Source organism: Hermetia illucens, chromosome 1 (assembly GCF_905115235.1).
Source record: "Hermetia illucens chromosome 1, iHerIll2.2.curated.20191125, whole genome shotgun sequence".
NCBI lineage: Eukaryota > Metazoa > Arthropoda > Insecta > Diptera > Stratiomyidae > Hermetia > Hermetia illucens.
This window is the reverse complement of record NC_051849.1, coordinates 185,997,045-186,021,206: the sequence shown is the minus strand read 5'-3', so window position 1 is coordinate 186,021,206 and position 24,162 is coordinate 185,997,045. Positions and strand designations below refer to the sequence as shown.

The 24,162-nt window shown below is 44.3% G+C and overlaps 2 protein-coding genes and 1 pseudogene across 2 annotated transcripts in view; 2 read left to right on the top strand and 1 right to left on the bottom strand.

The window, feature by feature from the left end:
• The window catches only part of LOC119648817 (glycerophosphocholine phosphodiesterase GPCPD1), a 118,637-nt gene extending 108,875 nt beyond the window's left edge, over window positions 1-9,762 (bottom strand). The window contains exon 1 of the mRNA XM_038050684.1: window positions 8,879-9,762. The gene's annotated coding sequence lies outside the window, so the exon portion shown is untranslated. The remainder of the gene's footprint in view (window positions 1-8,878) is intronic.
• Window positions 9,763-10,749: 987 nt separating this feature from the next.
• LOC119647006 lies at window positions 10,750-11,756 on the top strand (annotated as a pseudogene).
• Window positions 11,757-19,017: 7,261 nt separating this feature from the next.
• Window positions 19,018-24,162, top strand: part of LOC119646693 — a 30,787-nt gene continuing 25,642 nt past the window's right edge. Inside the window, exon 1 of the mRNA XM_038047257.1 lies at window positions 19,018-19,443. Within this exon, the coding sequence (XP_037903185.1) occupies window positions 19,368-19,443 (76 nt within the window). The 5' untranslated portion in view covers window positions 19,018-19,367. The remainder of the gene's footprint in view (window positions 19,444-24,162) is intronic.

Here is a 24,162-nt window from a genome sequence, read left to right as displayed (position 1 = left end):
ATATACTTATCAGTTAATAGAATCTTCAGCTTCTTTCGGTTACGCTACTCTCAGGAACCATGGGGTTACGTCAACACGGCGGGTAGTCACGTAAATCCACGAGGACCTAACTTTAATGCAAAGAGTACGCACGGTCGCAGTTGAGTAGTACAAAGGTTTCTTTACGGTTCTCCGCATTGGACTGATTCCGTTCAAGCCGTTCGAGAGTGCCGGCACCACGTACCCGAGAAGGCCGATCAGACCCAATTCTGCAATGGGATTTAATCTGAAGTGACTCTTGCGACTAAGTCACACCGGAGATTATCTGGTACTATGGGAACCGGGGTGGCTCTCTGAGAGCATATGCTCCGAGATAATTCCCGGGGTATGTGTTCTCACATGGTTGATCTCCTTCTTTCCGCGGACGGATCTCCTTGTGGGCAGATGTGCTAGATAGGCCTCACATCCACTAATATGAGTGCTGAGCCTGCACGCAGTATAAATCAGTACCGTTGTGTCGGTGATGGCAGACCTCTGATTGTAATCTCTAAATCAATCTGTGTTCGAAGGAGACCGTAGGATTATGCCTACATGGCACGTACTCACATTAAGCCCTACATATAATTGCAAAGAGATGCGCTTCTGAGGATTTAACCAGTCAGTTTGCTTTGTTGTTAGTAGAGATTCATTAGATATTTGAGAACGCTGTGAAAATCATCGAATGATCGAAGCTTATATCAAGGAAGAGTTGTAAAGTTAATTGGTTTCTTTTTACATTTATTTCTATGTCCCGAAGGTTTTTGCGCCTAGGCGAAGTTAGTCTCGATCACCCTATCTTGAAGCAATCTTCTAAGAGCGCTGCAGAGATTTCAGGAAGATCAGCTTCGATTTCAAGGTCTAACATTACTAGTCCTTTGCCGTTTTTAGGCTGTCATGTGTAGCAGTTTTTCTTTGCTTTCGCGAAGGACATTTTAGCATGATGCATTGGAAAAACGCTTTTCGGATGCATCGTAGGTCAGACAGAGCACCTAGTCGACTCTCCGGACTGGTATGCCGTCAAGAAAGTGCGTAGAGGCCAAATAATAAAAGATACTATCGCCGCTTAACTCTGTGGATGGGAAAAACTGAAAGTTTAGCAAAATTTGACGACCAAAGTAGATTTTTTATCACTTCTAATTTGATGTCTCAATGATTAGCAGTTGAGCTCGTTCTAAAATGTGTTCAATAAGAAAGTATTCGACCAAAATTAAATTTAAAAAGGAATTTTATTTCAAATTATAAATTTTATAATTTACAAAGGCTTTTCCTCAATTATTCATTATTATTCATATTCATTTCAACATTACGTCCGAATATAGATGCTTTTTATCGTTCTCCTCTTTCCAGTTGAACAATCAATTTGCTGAGACGGCGACAGACTTCAACAATACTTTCTGGTATAAATTCTCCATAAACTCTGCATCGATGATTCCGATAAAAATATAGTGTGTACCAAATCCTTGCTGAGGGATATATCCGTAATGATGCTGGATTGCAAAATTATTGTCATTTTTTCTGGCGCTCCTTCGCTTCCAACAAAGACTAATCGTAAAAATCGATTTGGCAGTGTAGGTTTTCTCGTAGTACTCTTGTAAAAGACACCGAACTCCGGGCGTCTTTCCCTAATTGTGTTTAATGACATCTTAATGTTCCTCTTCCGTAATTTTTCTTTTGCTTCACGCAAAGATAATGTTGAAGACTTCATGAACAAAGCGATAGTGCATGAGTTTCAAACCTACTAAATCATTTGGCTACGAATATCTTCGGAGCTTTTAGATACCCAGCAATCTGGGCTAGACTCCATTTTAGGACATTTTTTAACATACGAGAAACGTCACTTAGAAACTTTTTTGTCCTTGCAAGAGAAAGGACAGGTGCATTGTAATCGGCAGCGATAGTTAAACTACTAAGGGCGTGAAACACTTCTTGATCGCCTGAAATATCATTCCGGAATGTAGAAACTATTTGAATTGTATTTCTAGATTCAACACGGTAGAATTACTCGGGAGTACTTGGTCCCTGTGCTGTAAAGGGAAATGAAATCTCGGATCCCTTAGCAAAAAGGGTTAAATCTCTCCATGCCAGGACCGGAGTCAATAATTTGAATGTCAGGCTAATGTCACTATCCAAAACTGTGAACAAGCTTCCCATAAGAACAGATAGCAGAGTTAAAATGTTGCTAGACACCAAACTGTTCCTATTACAACCAAACAAACATATTGCAAAGTTTGTCCTATCAAAAATCAATGTGTACCCCCAGAGCATTTCCTATGTGAGATACCAAATTTTTGTTACTGATGTACTCCAATTACAACGATAGCATCACATCGACTAACGAAAATCCTGGAATATATAGAGGAATCTGTGATATTCCTTTGGGCTGAGGCGTCGAGTGCAATATACCACTACGGTCTGAGTGTTCTCCCCTACCTCAAACAAACACACAATCTGACAACGTTTGTTTTGTTGAAAATTGTGAAAATTACCGTTTTGGCTAATTCAATCTTCAGATGAAGTGAGCGGGCAATTCTTAAACTTCTTTTGACAGAATTTTCCACCGCATTATGTGTCAGGATAGCTCAGTGGTTAAAGAACTAGGCTGTCGTGCTGAAAGTCGTGGTTCAAATCTCATTGTTAGTAGGGGGATTTGTATTCTGATTTGACATCGGATGCACTGTCGACTACTGTAATACGGTCTTGTATCTTTCAAGGCCCTGATACAATTAGGTTGTCGCGCGTTTTTATGGAAAAAAATTGAATATTAAATTCAAATCTCACTGGTGGCAGAGGGATTTGTTATCCTGACTTGATGTCGGATACCAGTCGACTAAGCTGTGAATGAGTACCTGAGGCTGATTCCGGATTTTACCTTGGACTTGGTGTCAAGTAGTTAGTCTCGGTCAATTCTACTTATTCAAAAAGAAAAGGGATGCTTTGATTATGTTGGAAGGCACTAGGTTATTAATGTCAGGCTTATTGTGTGGATTATTGCGAAAAATTAAAACTTGTCGGTATCAATACAAGCAGTAAGCACAAATATCGGGTTTCCGTGATCAGCCCATGCTTTTTTGCAAGGGTCTCCGGACCACCGAAAGCGCAGTCTATGCAGCACTATGCCTATCCGTGTGTTGCACCGGTCGCAGTGGCGACAAAAATGAGATGGTCGAACATTTCTAAGGACGAACCATACATTTTGCACTGGTGGCTTTTCACCAGTTTTTCATTAGACGTTTTCTATAAGCATGCTCTGAGCAGTACACAGAAATTTATACGTCTCAGCAGATGTTTGCTCATCTCATGTGACAAGCCATAAACAGCTACGCAATGCCACAAGTCCGCAACCACGTGGGCGCCAACCAACCACCACTGCATCACATACATGCCTGCAACCAATGCGCTGCATCACATACATGGCACTAACACCAGACCTTATGCACGGAATTTTCCTCTCGTAACTACCATCACGGTCGAAAATGCGCAATGATTTTTCTCCACATAAAATGTGATTGAATCTCCTGGTCTTCTTGGTCTGACTTCACCCCACTCGAAGGATTGAGGAACCGATACTTCACGCTCAAACGCGCAGCAGATCGACTTACCAGTAACATTGCACCGCAACGTCTACCACCCCGCATAGCAACGTTTGGGTTTTACGTTCGGAATTTGAACATAATCTTCAACAACACAACAATCGGTATCCGGTCTAAGTCTAGGGAACCCTAGACATTCCGGTTTTACACTATCTGAAGTTGTTGTTTTCTATGTTTTTGGTGCTGACGCTGCCACCATATTTTAGTCTTACCAATAACGTGCAGGCCAAAATCTCGCGCCAATCGCTGGCTGACCGATTTGGATGACAACGTCGATATAATCTATACAGGTCAGTAGTCGGTTGAATTCAAAGAGAATAGTACCTCTGGGATTTAAATCAACACCACAGGTCGCATTTTCCAAGTCCAGATTATAGAGGATGCATGATAGGGCTATCGATGGCCATATTTCAAGTTTTACCATCGCTTGCCGGACAGAAAAAACCTGATCTGTTACTGATTTACCTGCAGTTAAGTCTCTTTGGTACGGTCCGATGGGGTCCTATGGCGCTATCCAGCCTCGCAAGATAGAGGCGAATATCTATATATATAATTGCTGCACTGCGTGATGGGTGTATAGGACAGATAATGCCTTGTCGACAGTCATCAGATATTGATGTCCAGATTTTGAGCACGTTGATGAACCATTTGGTGTGGTTGGTCCCTTTCATTTTTAACCACTTCACCTGCAACTCCCTCGGCTTTTGGCGACTTATAGTTCTGAAGCCGGTGCCCCTCTGGTGATAGCTGATATTCGCTTCAATATGCCCATACGGTCGGAAATCAGATTTCCCTCTTTATTTCGGGATGGTAAGCATCGATGTGGATATGGTTTAACCTTGCTGATTTGTGGATAAAAGATGCCAGATGCGGTTGTTCACTGTACCTCATTTAGCATTGCCGGATGCCAGGTGCTTTGAAATGTTCAAAGGACAGTATAGCAGCTCTCACCTTTTCATGGGTAACAACCGCTTTCGCAGTGTTCCAGTTCCCCTTGCAACACTTGCGTGTTGAAAGGGTTGCAAGAACCGTCTACTCTCCCCCTGCCACTTCTCTCACCCATTCTCCCGGGTGGTGTTCTTCCAGAAGCGTTTGTACTGAATCCAGCCTAGAGCTCATGAAAGTACTGTCGAGTTTTCTAAGAGAGTCCAACTTGGCCGACTCATCTCTTTTAAGGACTCTGAACAGCCTTAAAGTCTCTCTTTCGCCTTTCAGTTTCACCGTACGCTCTAAAGGAGTCTTGTTTCAAATACCAAACGAGCCTCTTATATTCACGCTGTGAGTTCCTAAAATTTAACCAGTTTTCGTTCTTATTACTTTCGCAAGCACGGTTCAGAAGTCGCCTGGTTGATTTCCCGAGTTTTTGCAGTTCTTGGTTCCACCAAGGAACCGTTTCACCGCTTTGGCCTCGAGAAATAGAACAAGCCTCTTCATAGCTCTCTAAAAATGTGCAATTCAGAGTTTTCAATTCATCTTTCAGCGCTAAAGGAGTCCTTAGTCACCTAGGGAACTGTACTTTATTACCAAAAAGTTCATTGAACTTTGTCCAATCCCTTTTCCTAGGGTTCCGTCTTTGTACTGCATACTGTTCGCCCGCAATAGTCAGATTGAATTCTAGGTATTGGTGATCTGACAGTGAGACCTTATTTAGCCAGTGTGTAATCAGCTCTAAGACTTTTGAGGTGCGGATTGTTAGGTCAATTACTTCGCTTCTTCTCGGTCCCACGAACGTAAGGGCGCACCCTACCTTTGCAGTCGCAAGACCAGCTGAAGTGATAAAATCAAATAGCTTCTCTCCTCTTGGATTGCATTTGCGACTGCCGCAACAAATATGTTCAACATTCGCATCGCAAACTATTAAGAGTTCGAGACCACTTGATTCTGCATACGCCAACAGATCCCTAAGCTCTTGCGTCGATGGAGGATACAAAGAATCATAGGGCAAAAAACGGAGGCAGCTATGATGTTTTTCCTCTTGCCATTTATCTGATATTGAACGATGACCGTAACTAAGTCCTGGGAAGAGAACTGTCTCAGCGTGGTTGCCTCTAACCGTCTTGACATCAGGACGCAAGCTCTCCGTCTTGTGGATCTTTCATCGTAGAAGATCTTAGCCCCCTTTACTGATCCAATGCCACAGATTCTGTTAAATCGAACCCACGGCTCTTGCACCAGAAAAATGTAGAGGAAGTCCTGCAGCTTTTTCGGCCTCGCTGCCGACAAATAGGAGGAGGCTTTGGCATGCTGCAGGTTGATTTGACAAATCTTTATGTTTTTCGACATAAACTTAGTCTAATGTGTTATGTAAAACAGCATTCGTCTGTTTTCCACTTAGCACCCTGACTGGTTTGCGGTGTCCGATTTGCATAGATTCGATCACTCGAACTGGCATCAAGTCAATTCCGTTCACGTTTCTGGCTTCCCTTTCTTCCGCCTGTTCCTTGGAAGGTGTAGGAAAAGTTACTAGCAGGTAGGATTCACTCTGTAGTCCCGTCACCAGTGCGAATCCCCATACGGGAGTTCCGTACCTGTATGCACTATTCTCTGCGCGCAGCTCCATTGTGGGAGGGCACACCAAAGCCGAGGATTCCTTCCACTGCCTCGTAGAAAGTATCCTGCTCCGACGCTCCAATCTACTCTGGTAGAAATGTGAACTCTAATGAAGTTTGTATTTCAAAATTTAGCTCGCAAACGCCAAGTGCATCGTGAATAACTTTTGTTTTGAAAGCCGATTAACAGTAGGCCTCATTTTTTGATTGACTAGGAAGCCTACTTTGAACGCATGGTTCACTAAATGGTTGTCATAATATGTATATGATGTAGTGGTGCAGGAAACAAGTTCCTGTCCAATGTTGTGCCTATTCGGCCCTTAACATTTCATCCCCACTTTTATCTCAGATTCTAAGCGTGGAAGTCTGAATTCTCAGGATTGCACTTTGTTTTGGTTTCTTACTCTACGACGGAGAACAGCTCATTAGGTGATTCTCCTTTACTATTATGTTTAGCGCAGCAGTTTTTTCTCGTGCACATAATGCAAACAAATATTGGATTGAGGTGGCATTTTGGTTAGCCGTGATTTCTTCGGAAGATTGTTGGCTAAAGAGTTGAAAAATCAGAGAGAATTATATTCTCAATTATTCCAGTCTGAAGATACCTAAGTAAGGTACGGACCACAAAGACCACATCTCCTGAAGATCCGAGGTAGGAAAAGCTTCGATTTATGATGATTGACCGCGGGACTACAACTTTGTTCTTATTTCAACATGATATATTTTCATCAGGTTTTGGTGCGGTCTCACACCCCAACTAAAGGACATGCAGTAAACTTTGCTGTAGACGTGAGGGACCAAGATGCTTGTCGACAGGACATTTCAGATGAGGTTCACTCAAGTGCTAGCGGCATTTCACGATCTATTTCAGCATCTTTTTTAGGTGTTGAGATAACTCAATCTTTGTGGTTGATCCTGACCGACAGAGATTGCAATTTAATCATCCCGCATTTGACGACTCGTTATGACGGCTTATGGCTGAGATCCGAATTAGATTGTTGCGACATCGATTATTATTATTATACTATTTCAGGGAACCACTTTAATCTGATGATCCCATGATCTGGCATTAAGCCCCCTGCAACTGAAAACTGTCTGTTTATGTAAAAACCGATCCTTGGGTAGGCTCATATTATATGATCTACCAGAGGTAATCTATGTCCCTTTCTCTCCCCTTTGTTGCTACACAATGGGTGTTTGACTCACTGTCCTTGAAATCCCAATAACATCATGAAACGAGATAGCTTTTTTCAGATATCAGTCGATCTATTTCGCACTGCATTTTTTTATTTTAGGACCCCAGTAGAATTATGTTAAATGAATTACTGGGGCATTGATAGATTTGCGCAAAAAAAAACCAAATGGCGCTGATCTTTTTATGAAAGCAAAGCAAGCCCCAAAAAACAATGCACATTTCATACTTTCTACGTATTTCAACACTGCAAATATGCTCAGCGGCTATGCTGACCAACAAGAAACTATTCTCTCAAAATAATCATTTTCCTTGAATTCTTTCACTTGCCAACTCGAAAGAATTCCCCGAAATCAATAGGAGACCCTGATCTTCTAGATGCCAACATATAAATAACGTCATGGCAGCAGTCACGGGACCAGCAAATCGTACCATCATTTTTGCAATAAGCTCTGATTCCTCGAATCCGTAAGCGAACTGCGTCGCAGGTGAAATTTCGCTGGTGTTTGCCAATACGACGTTCAAAAGAAATTCAACAAGGTGAACATGTCTTATCAATTGAATTTTAAATAAAAATGAAAAGAGAGCGGTCGCTCATGTAAATTAGGTTCAAAGTCCAAAAGTTGGTGCTACTTTGAGTGCGGAGCTGCCGGTTGTGGTAAGATCAAGAGATCAGGCGCAATGTTTTCAATTAGAAAGGGAAAATAGGAATTTTCGAAAGAGAGTTTAATGGGGATTTTTGCGGAGGATAGAAGATGATGCTAAGGTGATAAAACTGGCGTACACAGACTGATTTCGGTTATTGTAGGCAGCCACGAGCATATTCAATATTGCAAAAAGTTCAAGAGTTCAGAACTCACAGTTTTCAAGTGTTCTTCGGAAAACCTGCTTCCTTTAGTCATCAAATTTTCAATTTTAAGGCACGTTCTATGGAGGTCCCGCGTTTAATTTTCTCTTGAATTTTTTACTCTGCCGAAAACTTTCCAACTGTCTAAATATTTCTTATTGGATTCTTCCGGTCTATCAACTGTATCTTTTATCTCACTTAACTTTTGTGAAAGTTGCTTGTTCAGTACCCGCACCAGCGACTAAATGGTCGGCTTCAAATGAAGTCCTCCTATAAATTCTCGATAAAATATCGACGTGGATAAGCAAGTCTAGCGGTAACCCTGGCTGAGGGGGTCGACAAACGTTGCATTTGTCCGTCTACTTCGCACCGCCAGCCGGCCAACGGTTTTGGACGCGATAGCCAATCTGCGAAATTTTGGTGACTGTTCCGGGAGGGTGGAACGTTGCCAGCTCCCAATATGACCAGAAATAACGCATCACAACCTACACAAAGCCACCCAAGAGCGGCTTTGGGACCGACAAAGCGCTGACCCGCAAGTCGGACTTCGCTCGAGCGCCTGACAACGATGCAACCTAGCCCAATTCAGCGGCATCTAGACAAAAGGACAACGCATGCACCCAATTAGGGGAGACGCGCCTGTATTGACTTTTTTGTTAAGGGGACTCTGCAAGGAACTCACCTCAAATATCAGCAACGAATCTGTGAACGGTAGAAGTTGCGAACAGGATTCCGCTCGGGCTTTGTTCACTTTCTGGATTTTCAAGCCCCACAAAAAGCGTTCGCTCCGGTGACCTTTGAGCGCTTTCGGGTGTTTTTCTTATCGAAGTGCAATTTTTTGGATGAATCAACTTTTTCTTGACGCTGCTTCTGGACTGTTTTCAGTGACCTCAATCCGTGGAGTTTGGCGAGGGAGCACTGGACGGAGTGGCTTCTGCTAACGTTTGGCGTTGGAGCTGATGTAGCGATATACAGTGCGCGAATAACGAGCTATTTTCTGATTGCGATTTAGCGACGCGTAGACATTTTGTGGATCACACGCGTCCCGGAAATGATGAAAGACGAACAAAGTGATTTCAATTTTACAGAACAAAGGAAAGGAAAGTGGATGTTTCGCCTGCGTTTGTTACTTCAGGGGGAAGGAAGTGTAGAGGATTTTCGAGGATAATCGACTGATTCGAAACCAAATTAAAGAGAATTAAGGGCGGCAGGAAAATTCAGGGAGCTCATTGACCGCGACCGGACTCACACACGTTTCCCATTTTTTTCTCTGAATACGAAAAAAATGCTTTTCTAGAAGGATGTGGCTCAGCACATAATTTCGACGTCGTTGCGGACGCGAATTATCCGATTTTCACTAGGCGAAAATAACTGGCATGGCTATTCCGAACGGAATTGTCAGTTTTCACGCACTCGGCGGAAGCGAAACGCGCGCTTAATCACTTGTTCTGGAGCCTGCAATTAACCCAAAATGAAATAATTTTAATGTTTTTTGCGCGACTTGCAACGTTCGAAGCTGCTTTTGACGTCTTGCGTACACACGGACTGTTCTGCGAATGGCAATTGACGTGTGCCTGGCAGCCAGGTGACATGTTTATAATGGTTTTGATGGTAGTGGTGAACGGAAACCTTTTTTATGGGACCTCGGGTGGAAATTGGTAAGGCAGTTCGTTGACGCGTTCTGTAAGAGAAATTCGGGTGTTTGAATTAGATGGGGAAACGGTTAGGAGATTTGCTAGAATTTGTGACATACTTCCGGCCGTTAAATTCAAATTTGAATAAATAAAACATTGAGAATTATAGGTTAAGTTAAAATTGCCTTTACAGGATTTGAGAAAAAGAGAAAATATTTCTTATGAAGGGGGTCATCGCGTGTCAGATCCGATGAATATTTATTTTGGAATCAATTGTGTCTAGATATAGTAGCTGTGTTTCGTTTGAAGTTCACAATGTTTGCGAGCTTGGCGGAGTGTCCCGTTTGAGGTTTGTAATTAACTTAAGGGAAATAGAATGAATGGAGGATCATTCTAAGTGGCCGAAAATGACCAAGAGGGTTTGCGAAATTAACCGTGAACGTCCACCCGCAAATACTGAAACTCCATCAAAGTGCTCGATTGAAACGTTCTTGCATGCCTCTGTGCTAGCCAGGCTCGGGAATATGACGAAGTCCTTTGAGCGCTTTGAACCCACACGTGTGATTAATACAAAATTAATGTGTCTATACCGATGTGTGGGTCAGCATCCGATTTAAAAATAAACAAATAACGAAGGAATTCGCGACAGTCTAGCGAAAAAGAAACCAGAACCCGAGCTAAAACTGGAAAATAAACAAAAGCGGCTCGACCGCGTGCGTGAAGCCCTGAGTCTCCAAACCCGAGTGCCGCGGTCGAGAGGGAAGATCCACGACGGACCACAATCCCGATCATGGTTTCTTCTGCATCAGATCGTTATTGAGGCGCGGCCCGTGAGGTTTCCTCTCTTCCTTGGCATCCTCAGGCCATTATTTAGAGGATGTCCCTAATAAGGTTTTGCGGGGTCAAGGAGGAAGAAGCCGTCGGCACCCTGACCATCATTGATACTGGTATTGGCATGACCAAGGCTGATTTAGTCAACAACCTCGGTACCATCGCCAAGTCCGGCAACAAGCTGGCACTGACATCAGCATGATTGGTCAAATCGGTGTGGACGCCGATAAGGTCACAGTCAGATCGAAGCACAACGATGACAAGTCTGCTGCCAGTGGCTCATTCATTGTCTCCGCCGACCAGTCCGATCCATTGGGACGTGGTACTAAGATCGTACTGCACATCAAGGAAGATCAGATGGAATACTTGGAAGAAGCCAAGATCAAGTCCATCGTCACTAAGTACTCTCAGTTCATTGGTTACCCCATCAAATTGTTGCTAGAGAAGGAGCGCGAGAAGGAAGTCAGTGACGATGGAGACAAGGACAAAGTAGAGAAGAAGGAAGGCGAAGGCGATAAGCCAAAACTTGAAGACGTCGGTGAAGACGAAGATGCCGACTCCGCAGATAAGAAGAAGAAAAGGAAGACAATTAAGCTCAAGTAAACCGAGAATGATGAGCTAAACAAAACCAAGTCCATCTGGACCCGCAATGCCGATGAAATCACCAAGGAAGAGTACGGCGAATTCTACAAATCCTTGACCAATGGCTGGGAAGACCATTTGGCCGTCAAGCACTTCTCCGTCGAAGGTCAGCTCGAATTCTGTGCCCTCTTCTTCGCCCCACGTCCAGTTCCCTTCGATTTCTTCGAAAACAATCAGAAGCGCAACAACATCAAATTGTACGTGCGTCGCGGCTTCATCATGGACAACTGCCAGGACCTCATCTCTGACTACTTGAACTTCATCAAGATTGTCGTCGACTCCGAGGACTGAAATGCTCTAACAAAATAAGATCTTCAAGGTCATCCGCAAGAACTTGGTCAAGAAATGCTTGAAACTGTTCGAGGAGAAGTTCTATGACCAGTTCAGCAAGAACTTGAAACTCGCGTGCACGAAGACAGCCGCAGCTGGACGAAACTCGCTAATTTCCTCTGATTGCACATATCGGCTGAGAAGAAGAAATGCGAAGAGAACAAGGCCAAATTCGAAGGCCTCTGCAAGGTCATGAAGTCGATCTTGAACAACAAAGTTAAGAAGGTCGTAATTTCGAACCGTCTCCTCTACTGGCCCTGCTGTATCGTAACCTCGCAATACGGGTGGTCCGCCAACATGGAACGTATCATGAAGGCCCAGGCCCTCCGCAACTCGTCCACCATGAGGTACATGGCCAGCAAGGAGCACCTCGAAATCAACCCCGACCATTCAATCATCCAAAGCCTGCGCCAGAAGACCGAAGCCGACAGGAACGACAAGTCTATCAAGGATCTGGTCATCGTGCTGTTCGAGACCTCACTCCTCTCGCCTGGATTCTCAGGATCGTCCAGACCCTTAGGTGCACGCGTCACGCACTTACCGCATGATCAAGTTGAGCTTGGGTATCGACGAAGACGAGCCAATGGCCATCCGCGGTCACTACAGGTTTACGTCACACCGTATTACGTCGCGGGGCAGGATCAGTTATGAACTGCGGCTCCTGTCGTTATTTGTAACTTTCCTCCGAAGCTCCTCGCTCCTCAGCAGATTGTGGATCGCCTTCATTAATTTTTCCACCGCCCTCCAAGATGTTTCAGAGGCCAGCATGTGGTCCACGATATTCTCGGGTGTCAACCGTGTCCCGTCAATTTCCGCCTCCGCTCTGTGTGCGGCTAACTGCGGGCAGTTAAAAACAACATGCTCGCATCCTCCAGAATCATCACGCATGTCGTGCAATACGGGGAGTCGTCACGCCCGAAGCGATAAAGGTATGCACGGTACTCTCCGTGTCCGCTTAGGAATTGAGTTAGGTGGTAACTAACCTTACCGTGCCTTTTGTTTGATCCATTTAGAGACATCTGGAATAATCTTCTGTATCCAGCGTCCTTTAGATGAATCATCCCATCCTTTTTGCCTTTCCAAAATAGATTCATTTCGTGCCAATTGCCGACGATAGGTATAGGACTCGCCGATTGCATATGATTGGTCATAGAGGCGTCGACCCTCGTTCGCCAAGATGTCGATGGGAACCATGCCTTCTATCACACAAGTTGCATCGTCTGAAGTTGTACGCTAATCGCACGACGTTCGCAATGCACTCAGTCGGTATGGGGCTGTGATTTTTCTTCTATTTGCTTCCAACTTCAAAAACGGTGCCCAGACTGGAGCTGCATAAAACAAGATGGAGCTGACAACTCTCGAGATCAGGAGCCGACGGCGTTGCCTAGGACCATCTATATTTGGTAATATTCTTGCCAATAATGTAACCACTTCGGAAGCTTTGGTTGCAAAATTTTCAAAAGGGGGCCTGAATCTCAGTCTTCGGTCAACCATGACTCCTAGATATTTAAGCGTTAGTTGCGACTGTATGATGTGTTTACCAATCCTGATCTTTATCGACGTCTGCTTCCTTCGCTTGGTAATCAAAACTACCTCAGTTTTATGCTCCGGGAGTGTCAGACCAGCCTCTTCTAGCCAAGACCTGATTTCAAAAATTGCCTCGTTTGTGAGTACTTCGATCTCATTAATATTTTGTGCCAAGATAGGTTAAATATGGAGGCGTCCAATTACACCAAGTGGTTCATCAACTTGTGCTCAAGGTGTGGGACAGTGAATCAATCCCTGACGACCGGTAAAACGGGATTATCTGTATCATACATAAAAAGGGGGATATCACACAGTGCAGCAATTATAGAGGTATCACGTTGCTGAGTACCATCTATAACATATTCTCCGCTATCTTGCTAGGCCGGATAGCCCCATACGCCCGGAATATCATTGGTCCATACCAAAGAGGCGTCACTCCAGGCAAATCAGCAACAGATCAAATTTTCTCTCTGCGGCAAACGATGGTAAAACTGTTGGAATTTGGACATCAGTTGCACCATCTATTCATCGACTTTAAAGTCGCCTACGATAGCATAGCCAGGGTAAAACTGTACACGGCCATGAGAGAATTCGGTATCTCGATGAAATTGATAAGACTGACTAGGCTGACCATGACCAATGTGCGAGGCCAGATAATGGCAGTAGGATCACTCTCAAGTCCATTTGAGATCAACAACGGTCTACGACAAAGGGATGCCCTATCATGCGTCCTCTTTAACCTGGCACTCAAGAAAGTGATCCGCGTTGCTGAGGTAAACGCAAGAGGTACGATCCTCTTTAAATCCACCCAAATACTGGCCTATGCTGACGATATCGACATCATGGGAAGAACCACGTATAAACTGCCTTCATCCAGATCGAGCAGGCGTCGATTGGCGCGGGATCTTGGGCTGCACATCAATGCAGGCAAAACAAAGTATATGGTGACAATCTCAGCACCAAAAACCAACCAACCAACAACATCGCAGACGGTTGTTTTCAGCCAGTAGAGCCTATTTCAGCTTACAAAAACTATTCCGCTCGAAACGTCTCACCAGTCCTCTTGTATTCCTCGGAAACTTGGGCTCTTAGCAAGAAAAATTGTGAACTCTTGACCGCGTTCGAGAGAAGAATCCTGAGAAGAATTTTTGGCTCCTTACATGAGGATGGACGATTCCGTAGCCTACATAATGACGAAATCTATGAGCGATACCATGACCGTCTGGTTGTGGATAAAATCCGGCTCAATAGGTTACGGTGGGCGGGTCACTTAATCCGTAAGGATGAAGATGATCTCGCTCGGAAAGTCTATAAGGGCAATGTTGATGGTAGAAAAAGAAGATGAGGCAGGCCCTGCCTAAGATGGCGTAGGTCAGGACGCCAGACAGCTTTTAGGGATATCGAATTGGTGGACCTCATCGCAAAACCGGGATGTCTGGAGTTCCTTATTAAGGTATACCTAGACTGGATACCGGTTGTTGCGCCGTTGATGATGAATTATCAATTAAAGAAATCTGGAAACATTTTGATATTCTCAAGGCTGTTGAAAATATCGAAGCTTCTTGGAAAGAGGTAACTAGGGGCAGAATGAACAAAGTCTGACGTAAAATCTAGCCAGAAGCGGTTGAGTCTCCTTCTGGCATTCATGTCGACAGCGATTCAGAAATCAACAGAGAACTTCTGAAGATTGCGAAAACTATAGGCTTTGACGAAATCTATGAAGAGGATATATTTGACGTAATTAATACTCCTACAGTGCCACTTTCCAACGAAGAATTGTTAAATATTGTAACAGATGACGTAGAATTGGTACAACAAAATTTAGACGGAGGAGAAAAAGAGTTTCCAATCAAAAAAATTTACAAATTTTTTAAACACATTGAGAAGGCTTTGGAGTATTTGGAGGATGATCGAGGTAATGAAAGAAGGCAGACGGTGTCCTTTTCAATAAGTAAAATTGTTGAATGTTATCGGGAATTGTACAAATCGATAACGCTTAAAGCAAGTCAGACAACTTTAACTAAATTTTTCGAACCGTTAACATCTGGGACAGCTTCTCAACTACAAACCTCAGCAGGGATTCATCGTGATTTGTCATCAAGTAGTAAGGAGGGGCTTACAAATATTCACATTTATATACATGTGTACTTTTATAATATTTTCTAATAAATCCTCTTTATTATGATAGTATGAACTAAAAACGTTTACAGTTTTGTATGCATTTTTCTATGTATTGCAAAATGTTAGTTTTGGTACTTCATAAGCAACAAGCGACAATTAATGAAGAATTATACTCTTCTTTACCCTATGTATAAGATCATGGCCAAGGGTAGTATAGGTCCCAGGGCGAAACTTGGATTGGTACCCACGATGGAGCGTAAATCTGCGAAACGCCTGCTGAACCAACACCAACCCTACCAAACCCTATCTCCACCTCCATGTGGTGACCGCTGGGAGCTCTATCTTAACGAAAAGTTGCAGACGAAGAAGGATGAAGGCGAGTCTCCTGCACCTAAAAACAGAACAAATTGTACCAACTGGTCCTCCAGGTTGGGGGTTGGTTAGCGCTGACAACCCCACACGGAAAACAACTTGTTACGATGCCACAACAGGAGCCTCGGACTGGATGGATAACACAACGAACTCGGCAACAACAAAGGAATAACGATTTGCGCATTTTCTCATGGAACGTGTGGTCCCTGTGCAGAGATGGAGCTGCCAAGTAGCTACCCGATAACCTGTCCCAATATAGGGCTGATGTAACGGTTTCCTGCAGAAGAGCCGGTACACCATACATTATAGCGGCCATCCAGTAAACCAAGTCCTTGGAGTAGGTTTCTTAGTCAGCCAAAAAATAAAACCTGCTGTTATCGGCTTTGAAAACATAAGCGAACGGCTATGCACTCTGCGCTTGCGAGGCACGTTTAGAAATATAAGCCTCATTAACGTTCACGCCCCTACAGAGGAGACTGCAGAGTCGGAGAAGGATACCTTCTACGAGGAAGTAGAACGAACTCTCGAAGCCTGTCCCAGATATGATATCAAAATCATACTTGGGGATTTTAACATCGATCGAACGCCGCCATCTCTCAACCTTGATGAATGTCAGAACATATAGGGGAGCCAATATAGATTCGGATCACTATCTCGTTGGCATGGTGTTCCGAGCTCGAATAACAAAACGACTCAGAATCTCCTCTGACAATCAGATGGGAGTTAACACTGAAGCCATCCACAACATAGCCGTCCACAACACCTATAACAGGGAAATGGATGCCGCAATAACCGCAGTCAACAGAGGACCTGGAGATGAAGCATCAACAAATGATCTTCACAATCACCCGAAGAACGTTATAATAAATACGGCCACAAATATATTTGACCCCAGCCGCAAAAAGAGTCGGAAGGGCTGGTTTGATGATGAATGTAAATTAGCAACGGAACGGAAGAATGCCGCATACCGAGTAATGTTGCATTCTCGAAGGACGCGGGCACGCACAGAGACTTATCACGAACTTCGTCGAGCGAAGAAGAGACTTCACAGACAGAAAAAGGAAGCCTGGGAGAATCAACAGGTCTGTGAACTCGAAAAGCACAGGGAGCAGCCGCACCAGGCGCGGAAGTTTTACCAACAAGTCAGCAGGATGAAGCCTTATACACCTCCTGCCGAGACAAAGAGGGAAATCTGAGTTCCGACAGAATGGGCATATTGGAGCGATGGGTTTAGTACTTTGATGCACTAATGAACAACCGGAACATCGGCAAGTTGGAGGTCCCACCAACTGAAGACCACGGATAAATACTGCCACCACCAAGTATAGGAGAAACAGTCCGTGCAATTCATCGGCTTAAAAATCATAAGTCGCCGGGAGCCGATGGAATTACAGGCGAATCGGTTAAATATGGAGGCGATCAATGACACCAAGTGGTTCATCATCTTGTGCTCAAGATGTGGGGCAGTGAATCAATGCCTGACGACTGGCAAAGAGGTATTATCTGTCTCATACATAAAAAGGGAGATATCAAACAGTGCACTAATTATAGAGGTATACCCCTGCTGAGTACCATCTATAAGAAATTCTCCTCTATCTTGCTAGGCCGGATAGCTCCATACGCCCAGAACATCATTGGCCCATACCAAAGAGGCCTCACTCCAGGCAAATCAGCAACAGATCAGATTTTCTCTCTGCGGCAAGCAATGGAAAAACTGTTGGAATATGGACCTCAGTTGCACCATCTTTCCATCGACTTTAAAACCGCTTATGACAGCATAGCCAGGGTAAAATTTTACACGACCGTGAGAGAATTCGGTATCCCGACGAAATTGATTGGCTGACTAGGTTGACCCTGACCAATGTGCGAGGCCAAATAAAAGCACATTCATCACTTTCAAGACCGTTCGACATCAACAACGGCCTACGAGAAGGGGATGCCCTATCATGCGTCCTCTTTAACCTGCCCCTGAAGAAAGTGATACGTGATGCTGAAGTAAATGTGAGGGGTACGATCCTAGGCGGTTGTGGATAAAATCCGGCTCAATAGGTTATGGTTGGCGGGTCACTTGATCCGTATGGATGAGGATGATCTCGTCCGGAATGTCTATAAGGGCAATGTCTGTGGTAGAAAAAGAAGACAAGGCAGACCCTACCTGAGATGGAGCGACGGCGTAGGTCAGGACACCAGACAGCCTTTAGGGATATCGAATTGGTGGACCTCGGCGCAAAGCCGGGATGTCTGGAGTTCCTTATTAAGGCCGAATACCGGTTGTTGCGCCGTTGATGATGATGATAAGAGCACATATTTCTTACCCTTCGACTTATCACATTTTCGACTTACAGCTCACTTTCATGGAACCAATTAACGTGATAAGTCGAGGTATGCCTGTATTTTCAAGATCGGTATAGAAAAAGCGAATTTTGTATAATGACACGTGAGTGATCGGAGCCGCCAAAGGGATCCCCTCCGCGCATTCACGAGGCTGGCTAGCACAGAGGCGTGCAAACACATGTCGACCAAGGGCTCTGATGGAGCTTGAGTATTTTCGGGTGGACCTTCACAGTCAATTTCGCCAATTTTTCAGGTTTTCTTCAGGTTTCTTCCCTCTAGGTCATCCTCGGCCACTCAGGATGGTCGTGTGACCATCTCTATCCCATTTAGTTCATTACAGTATGTCAATGATAAATATATTTACATATATTGTTAAATTTCAACCTGGTCAGAGTTTCGAATGGTTTGTTTTCCATATCTCCACGTATTTATTCACATTTGAATGCTAAATACCAACTAAAAGAAACAGAATCTCAAAGTTCATACAAAACAATTTTAAAATGAATCCTTGACTTGTACCGAAAATATGAATACAACAATAACAAACACCTATTGACCACCAACGCTAAATTGTCTTCCGGAGTCAAATATTAATAGCAATTCCGCGTGACAAAGGCACTCTGTGTATTCTTAGCTTGTCAAAAGTCAAAAATGTTCAATAACAATTTATAATTTTAGTATGCAAAGGGGCGTATTTGCTATTCCAGCCAGAAAACGCTAATAAAAATGCATTTCACGTGCAAACGTGTGACATTCGAATTTCTTCCAGCCCACAGACCACTTCTAATTAAAGTAATTATGAACCGCGAGCGGCTGAGGAGTTGGCTAATGCATATGTACACTGGAAGTAGGTACTCCGTAATTACTGCAATTACCTGGATATGCAATGAGATTAAACGCATGCACAAGATTGGGAGACTTGCAAGAACCAAAGTTCCAAGCGCGACCTTCGCGGATATTCTGGGTACGAAATCACATGTGAGTCAGGTGGGACAGAGTCGTACAGACATAGTAACATCACAGTAGTATTAACCCCTGGGAATGGAGCTCGGCGGTAGGCAACGTTGACGAGTGATTTGAATAACGTATGGGAAATTAGTAGAAGTGGCACTAAAGTCAGTAGCTGGCGGGCACAGCATTTTCTTAGGCGGGCTCAGAAAGCTTCTCGAGGTGGTAATCAACAGTTGGTTGTCTGTTTTCGCGATTGTTGCAATCTCTCTAATTGACAAGACCGCATCTACCGATTTAGAGTTTGCAGTATTTTCGCAGAACGTGTCTATTTCGAAACAGTGCCCGCGACACCGCGTTTACGCTTATACTGCAAAAATTAGCGAGTGTTAATTTGCTTTGACGCGCGATATTTGATTGGCATTGATAAAAATGCAGTCGGCGTATGCAATTTTGATATTCTCCGCGTGTTTGTTTGGAGTGTTTGAAGGATGTTTTGGAGCTTTACGTGAGTGATTTTATGGTATTTATAGTCTAAGATGTTACCCTAGATCCGCGATTCTTTTATTCCACCTAAAATGATCCTGCCCCTATGCACTTGCTGCATTCATATGATTCGAGTCTAGTGATTTCAACGGTCCTTCTCATAATACTATAATTCTTGGACTATGTGTTGTCGGATTCTAGCTTCAGCATTGGGTACTTTGTTACTTACATTTGCTGGTTAGCCTTGAATAAAGTTTGAAGGAAATGTTTGTGTTTGAACTGCGAGGCCAAGGCAAATTATAGTGAGAAGAATGTATTGTGGGTGGTTATAAAAGATACTTTATTATCATGTTAATGAAAAAAAAGTTAGAAACAACGCCTTCGACGACGTTAGTCATGGTTTCGTTCAGGGCAGGGGCAACAACAGACGGAAATCCTTTCGTTTTATATAATCGCAGATGGAGAGCAACTTATTCTCGCTTTTTCGGTCCACGGACCCCTCGTTACTGTCACGCTGCCCCAAGTGCAGAGATGAGCCAGCGTCTGATGAGCTGGCTTTGCCCTGGACGAAACGGTTACTCATATTTCTTTCTACTGTTTGAATACTTGGGTTCTGTCCCCCAAAACCAGGGATCATCATCATTATCATCAACGGCGCAACAACCAATATCCGGTCTAGGCCTGCCTTAATAAGGAACTCCAGATATCGTGGTTCTGTGCCGAGGTCCACCAATTCGACCAGTGCAGTGTCTGCCTCGTCTTCTTTTTCGACCATAGATATTGCTCTTATAGACTTTCCGGGCTGGGTCATCCTCATCCATACGGATTAAGTGACCCACCCACCGTAACCTATTGAGCCAGATTTTATCCACAACCTGACGGTCATGGTATCGCTCATATATTTCGTCGTTATGTAGGCTACGGACTCGTCCATCCTCATGTAGGAAAAGAGGACGCATGATAGAGCATCCCCTTGTAGTAGACAGTTATTGATGTCGAATAGTCTTGGGAGTGATCCTGCTGCTTTTATCTGGGCTCGCACATTGGTCAGGGTCAGCCTAGTCAGTCATATCAATTTCATGGGGATACCGAATTCTCTCATGCCCGTGTACAGTTTTACTCTAGCTATGCTATCATAGGCGACCTTAAAGTCGATGAATAGATGGTGCAACTTTTGTCCATATTCCAACATTTTTTCCATCGTTTGCCGCAGAGAGAAAATCTGATCTGTTGCTGATTTGCCTGGAGTGAAGCCTTTTTGGTATGGACCAATGATATTCCGGGCGTATGGGGCTATCCGGCCCAGCAAGATAGAGAAGAATATCTTATAGATGGTACTCAGCAACACCTCTATAATTGCTGCACTGCGTCATATCTCCCTTTTTATGTATGAGACAAATGATGCCTCCTTGCCAGTCGTCAGGCATTGATTCGCTATCCCACACTTTGAGCACAAGTTGAAGAACCACTTGATGTAATTGGTCGCCTCCATATTTAACCAATTCGGCTGTAATTCCATCGACTCCTGGCGACTTATGGTTTTTAAGCCGATGAATTGCACGGACTGTTTCTTCTATACTTAGTGGTGGCAATATTTGTCCGTCGTCTTCAGTTGGAGTTGGAGGTCCCCAACTCGCCGATGTTCTGGTTGTTCGGTAGTTCATCGCTCCAATATTTCCATTCTGTCGGAATTCATATTTCCCTCTTGGTCTCGGCAGGATGAGCACCGAGGTGTGTAAGGCTTCATCCTGCTGACTTGTTGGTAAAACTTGCGCGCCTGGTGTGGTTGCTCTCTGTATTTTTCGAGTTGACAGACCTGTTGGTTCTCCCAGGCTTTCTTTTTCCATCTGTGAAGTAGCTTCTCCGCTCGACGCAGTTCATGATAAGCCTCCGTGCCGCGTCCTTTAGGAATGCAGCATTGCTCGTTAAACCATCCGACTCTTTGCGGCTGGGGCTAAGGCCAAAGAGGAATCGGTATTCCAAAAAGCGAGAATAAGTTACTCTTCGTCTGGTCCAGTCCAACATCAAGTAGATGTGGACGAAAGTTGTTTGTATTTTGCATCTTAGGAAAACGTTGCTACGCCAGATTGCAGCAGTGTATAGGATTCTCATCCCCTAAAACCATCTCTACTTCTCCGCCCATATTTCCGCCGGGATAATTTCAAGCAGATTTCAACAGAAGAATTTGCTCATTCTCTACTTCCACAATCACTGCCGATGTTTCGAGCAATTTCATTTATCAATGCCATCGAAATCTAGGAAGTAATCAAACACCCAGAAGATGTCGTGGTTGAGCTTTAGAAAGCGAAGAGCTGGGGTCCAGGACTCTGGCTTAGTGAGTTCTTCAATCGGGTTATTCAAGAGGGTATAATACCACCCGAATAGTAAGAGAGCACGAACGTTCCAATAGTGAAAAAGAAACGCAGTTCAGCACTATGTTCAAATTACGCATGATCTGGTAGGCACATCGTTCAAATGACAGTGAACCAAGCCGGGTTGGTCGAGAACTCTGGAACTACTGATGCAATACACTCTGCATGGTAAAATTTCGTGAGTAGTTCTCTCTGGTTTGCATTACTCTATCTAGAAATTATCCATGGCTTACTTTGCTAATAGGTTTGCTAGGTCGGGATAGTGGATTAAAACCTAAAACTTGAAGAAGTTTATATACTTAGTCAGGATATAATACTTAAAGCGCCCTCAAAATCAGCATGGAGAAGAAGATAAAGAAAGATCAAAGTTGGGTACTGCGATGGAGCATGACCAGAAGAAAAAGAAAAAATCTACCACCGTCGGATTGTCTGCAAAACCAATTAATGTTGCATCCTTTGGCACGCGGAGGCCGAGCACTCCGTCATACATTATGTTCCACAATACAGGGGCCGCAGTGCGGGCCTCGGGGAACACTTGCTGCCAAAACATATTCCTTCGACCCACCGTCCGTCTCGTACTAAAGAACTCTCTCCGAGAGATACTTCTCGATTAACTGAGCTAAGTAACCAGGGACATCCAGTCTAGCCAGGGTGCCCTTAATCCAACCCCAGTTGGCCGAGTTAAAGCTATTCCTGACATTCAACGTCACCTCGCCCAGCACTTGCCAGCGGTCTATGCCTCCCGGGCCAGGTCTACGGCCGTTGCTATCTTATCGACTGTGGACCGTGTTCTTCACTAGCGGAAGCAGCCTGTTGTAATATCATTCTCTACAACATCTTCCCCATAATGTTTGAAAACAGATTGAGCGATATGAAGAGGATGCAACAGGTGGTTTGTGGGGCTTCAGTGGCAGAGCAAACCTCTGCTTTTCCATTGGCCGGAGAACAGTCCTTCCACCATTCAAATATGCTTATGAACCATGCGGGCCCGATTCTAGTAGCCAACTTTAGGGCTTTGCTCGGAATCCCATCCAATCCCGGAGCGAATTCGGTCACAAATCTCTCGTAGTTCCTCTTCGGTCACTCCGGAGATTATGACGGCGTCCTGTTGAACCGTTGACTGAGGTCCATTTTCTTCCTGTTGGAGGAAAACGATGGCGATCATTTTGAACAAGAGTTGCGGGCACGTTACTTGAAGTGATTTTTGTCCACGAATCTTGTTCATTACAACCTTGTACGCAGCGTCGGACTGGTTCTTATTTGCCTCAAGGCATAACTACTTGTAGCAATTCTACTCATTTTCCTATATAGCCTCTTAAGGCTACTTCCAAGATCGCAGAATTTTTTCTCCGACACGATGCTCTCAACAGTGCGATTTCTTGGTTCCGTTAGTAAATTGGTTGCCTATTGTGCTGGAACTTTTGCCGTGGCATTATAGAGTTGCATGGCTCAGTTGCCCGCTTACCTAACTGGCTCACTTTTTCCAACTCGGCTCCTTTTGGGTCAAGATCTCTTTCTAAAGCCACCAGGAAAGCTCCAGTGAACCACCCAATTATCCTGGTTTTTCCACTTCTGTTGCTTACTCGACCGTCGCCTCCCCGTTTTTGATGTCGAGAAAGATGGCCTGGTGGTCACTGTGGGTGTAGTGTTCACTCATCCGCTAGACTATGCCTCTCCCCAACGGGGACCTGAGGTAAGTTAAATCGACGATTGAGCCTCGCCCCCTGGAAGGTGGCTATATATCCAACGTTGGGTAGTACGATGGCCAGCTCGGCGAAGATTTCAAGCAGGGATTAGCCCCTGACCGCCGGCAACGATTTTGTGGCTGTAGTTTCTAATGTTCAGAACGAAACCATCTAGTATCTCCTCATATAGCGCTAATATTGTATAGTGTAACACCTGTAGATATGGACGCTGTTGACTTTTGACCTCACAAAACCGGCTCCCGGAAATGCCATTGTTTCTTGAATGGCTTACCGTCCACATGCCAATATCGCGTTCACCCATGTAGCACTAACGTAATTTCGGGAAGATTCACAGATTACCGCCATGTCCGCATTTGACTCTCGAATGGTTTGCGATAGCAAGTTTGAGCTACCTTGCAGTGGTGGAGGTTGATTTGTATTAAACTCATTTAGCTCGCGGTAATCAATTTAATCCCTGATTCAACCGGGAAGCTAATTATAGCGGTCTGTGCACCTCCATATGCTTCCTTGATTCTCTTTATCACGCTTTCTTCAATTGCGCTAAGGTTGAATTGTTCTCTTAGCGCAGCACAGATAGCCTCTCGGGATGTGACCTCATCTAGATCTTTGCATTCGATTACTATCATTTGCTTTCGAGCTCCTATTTCAGCTAGCATCTTCTCC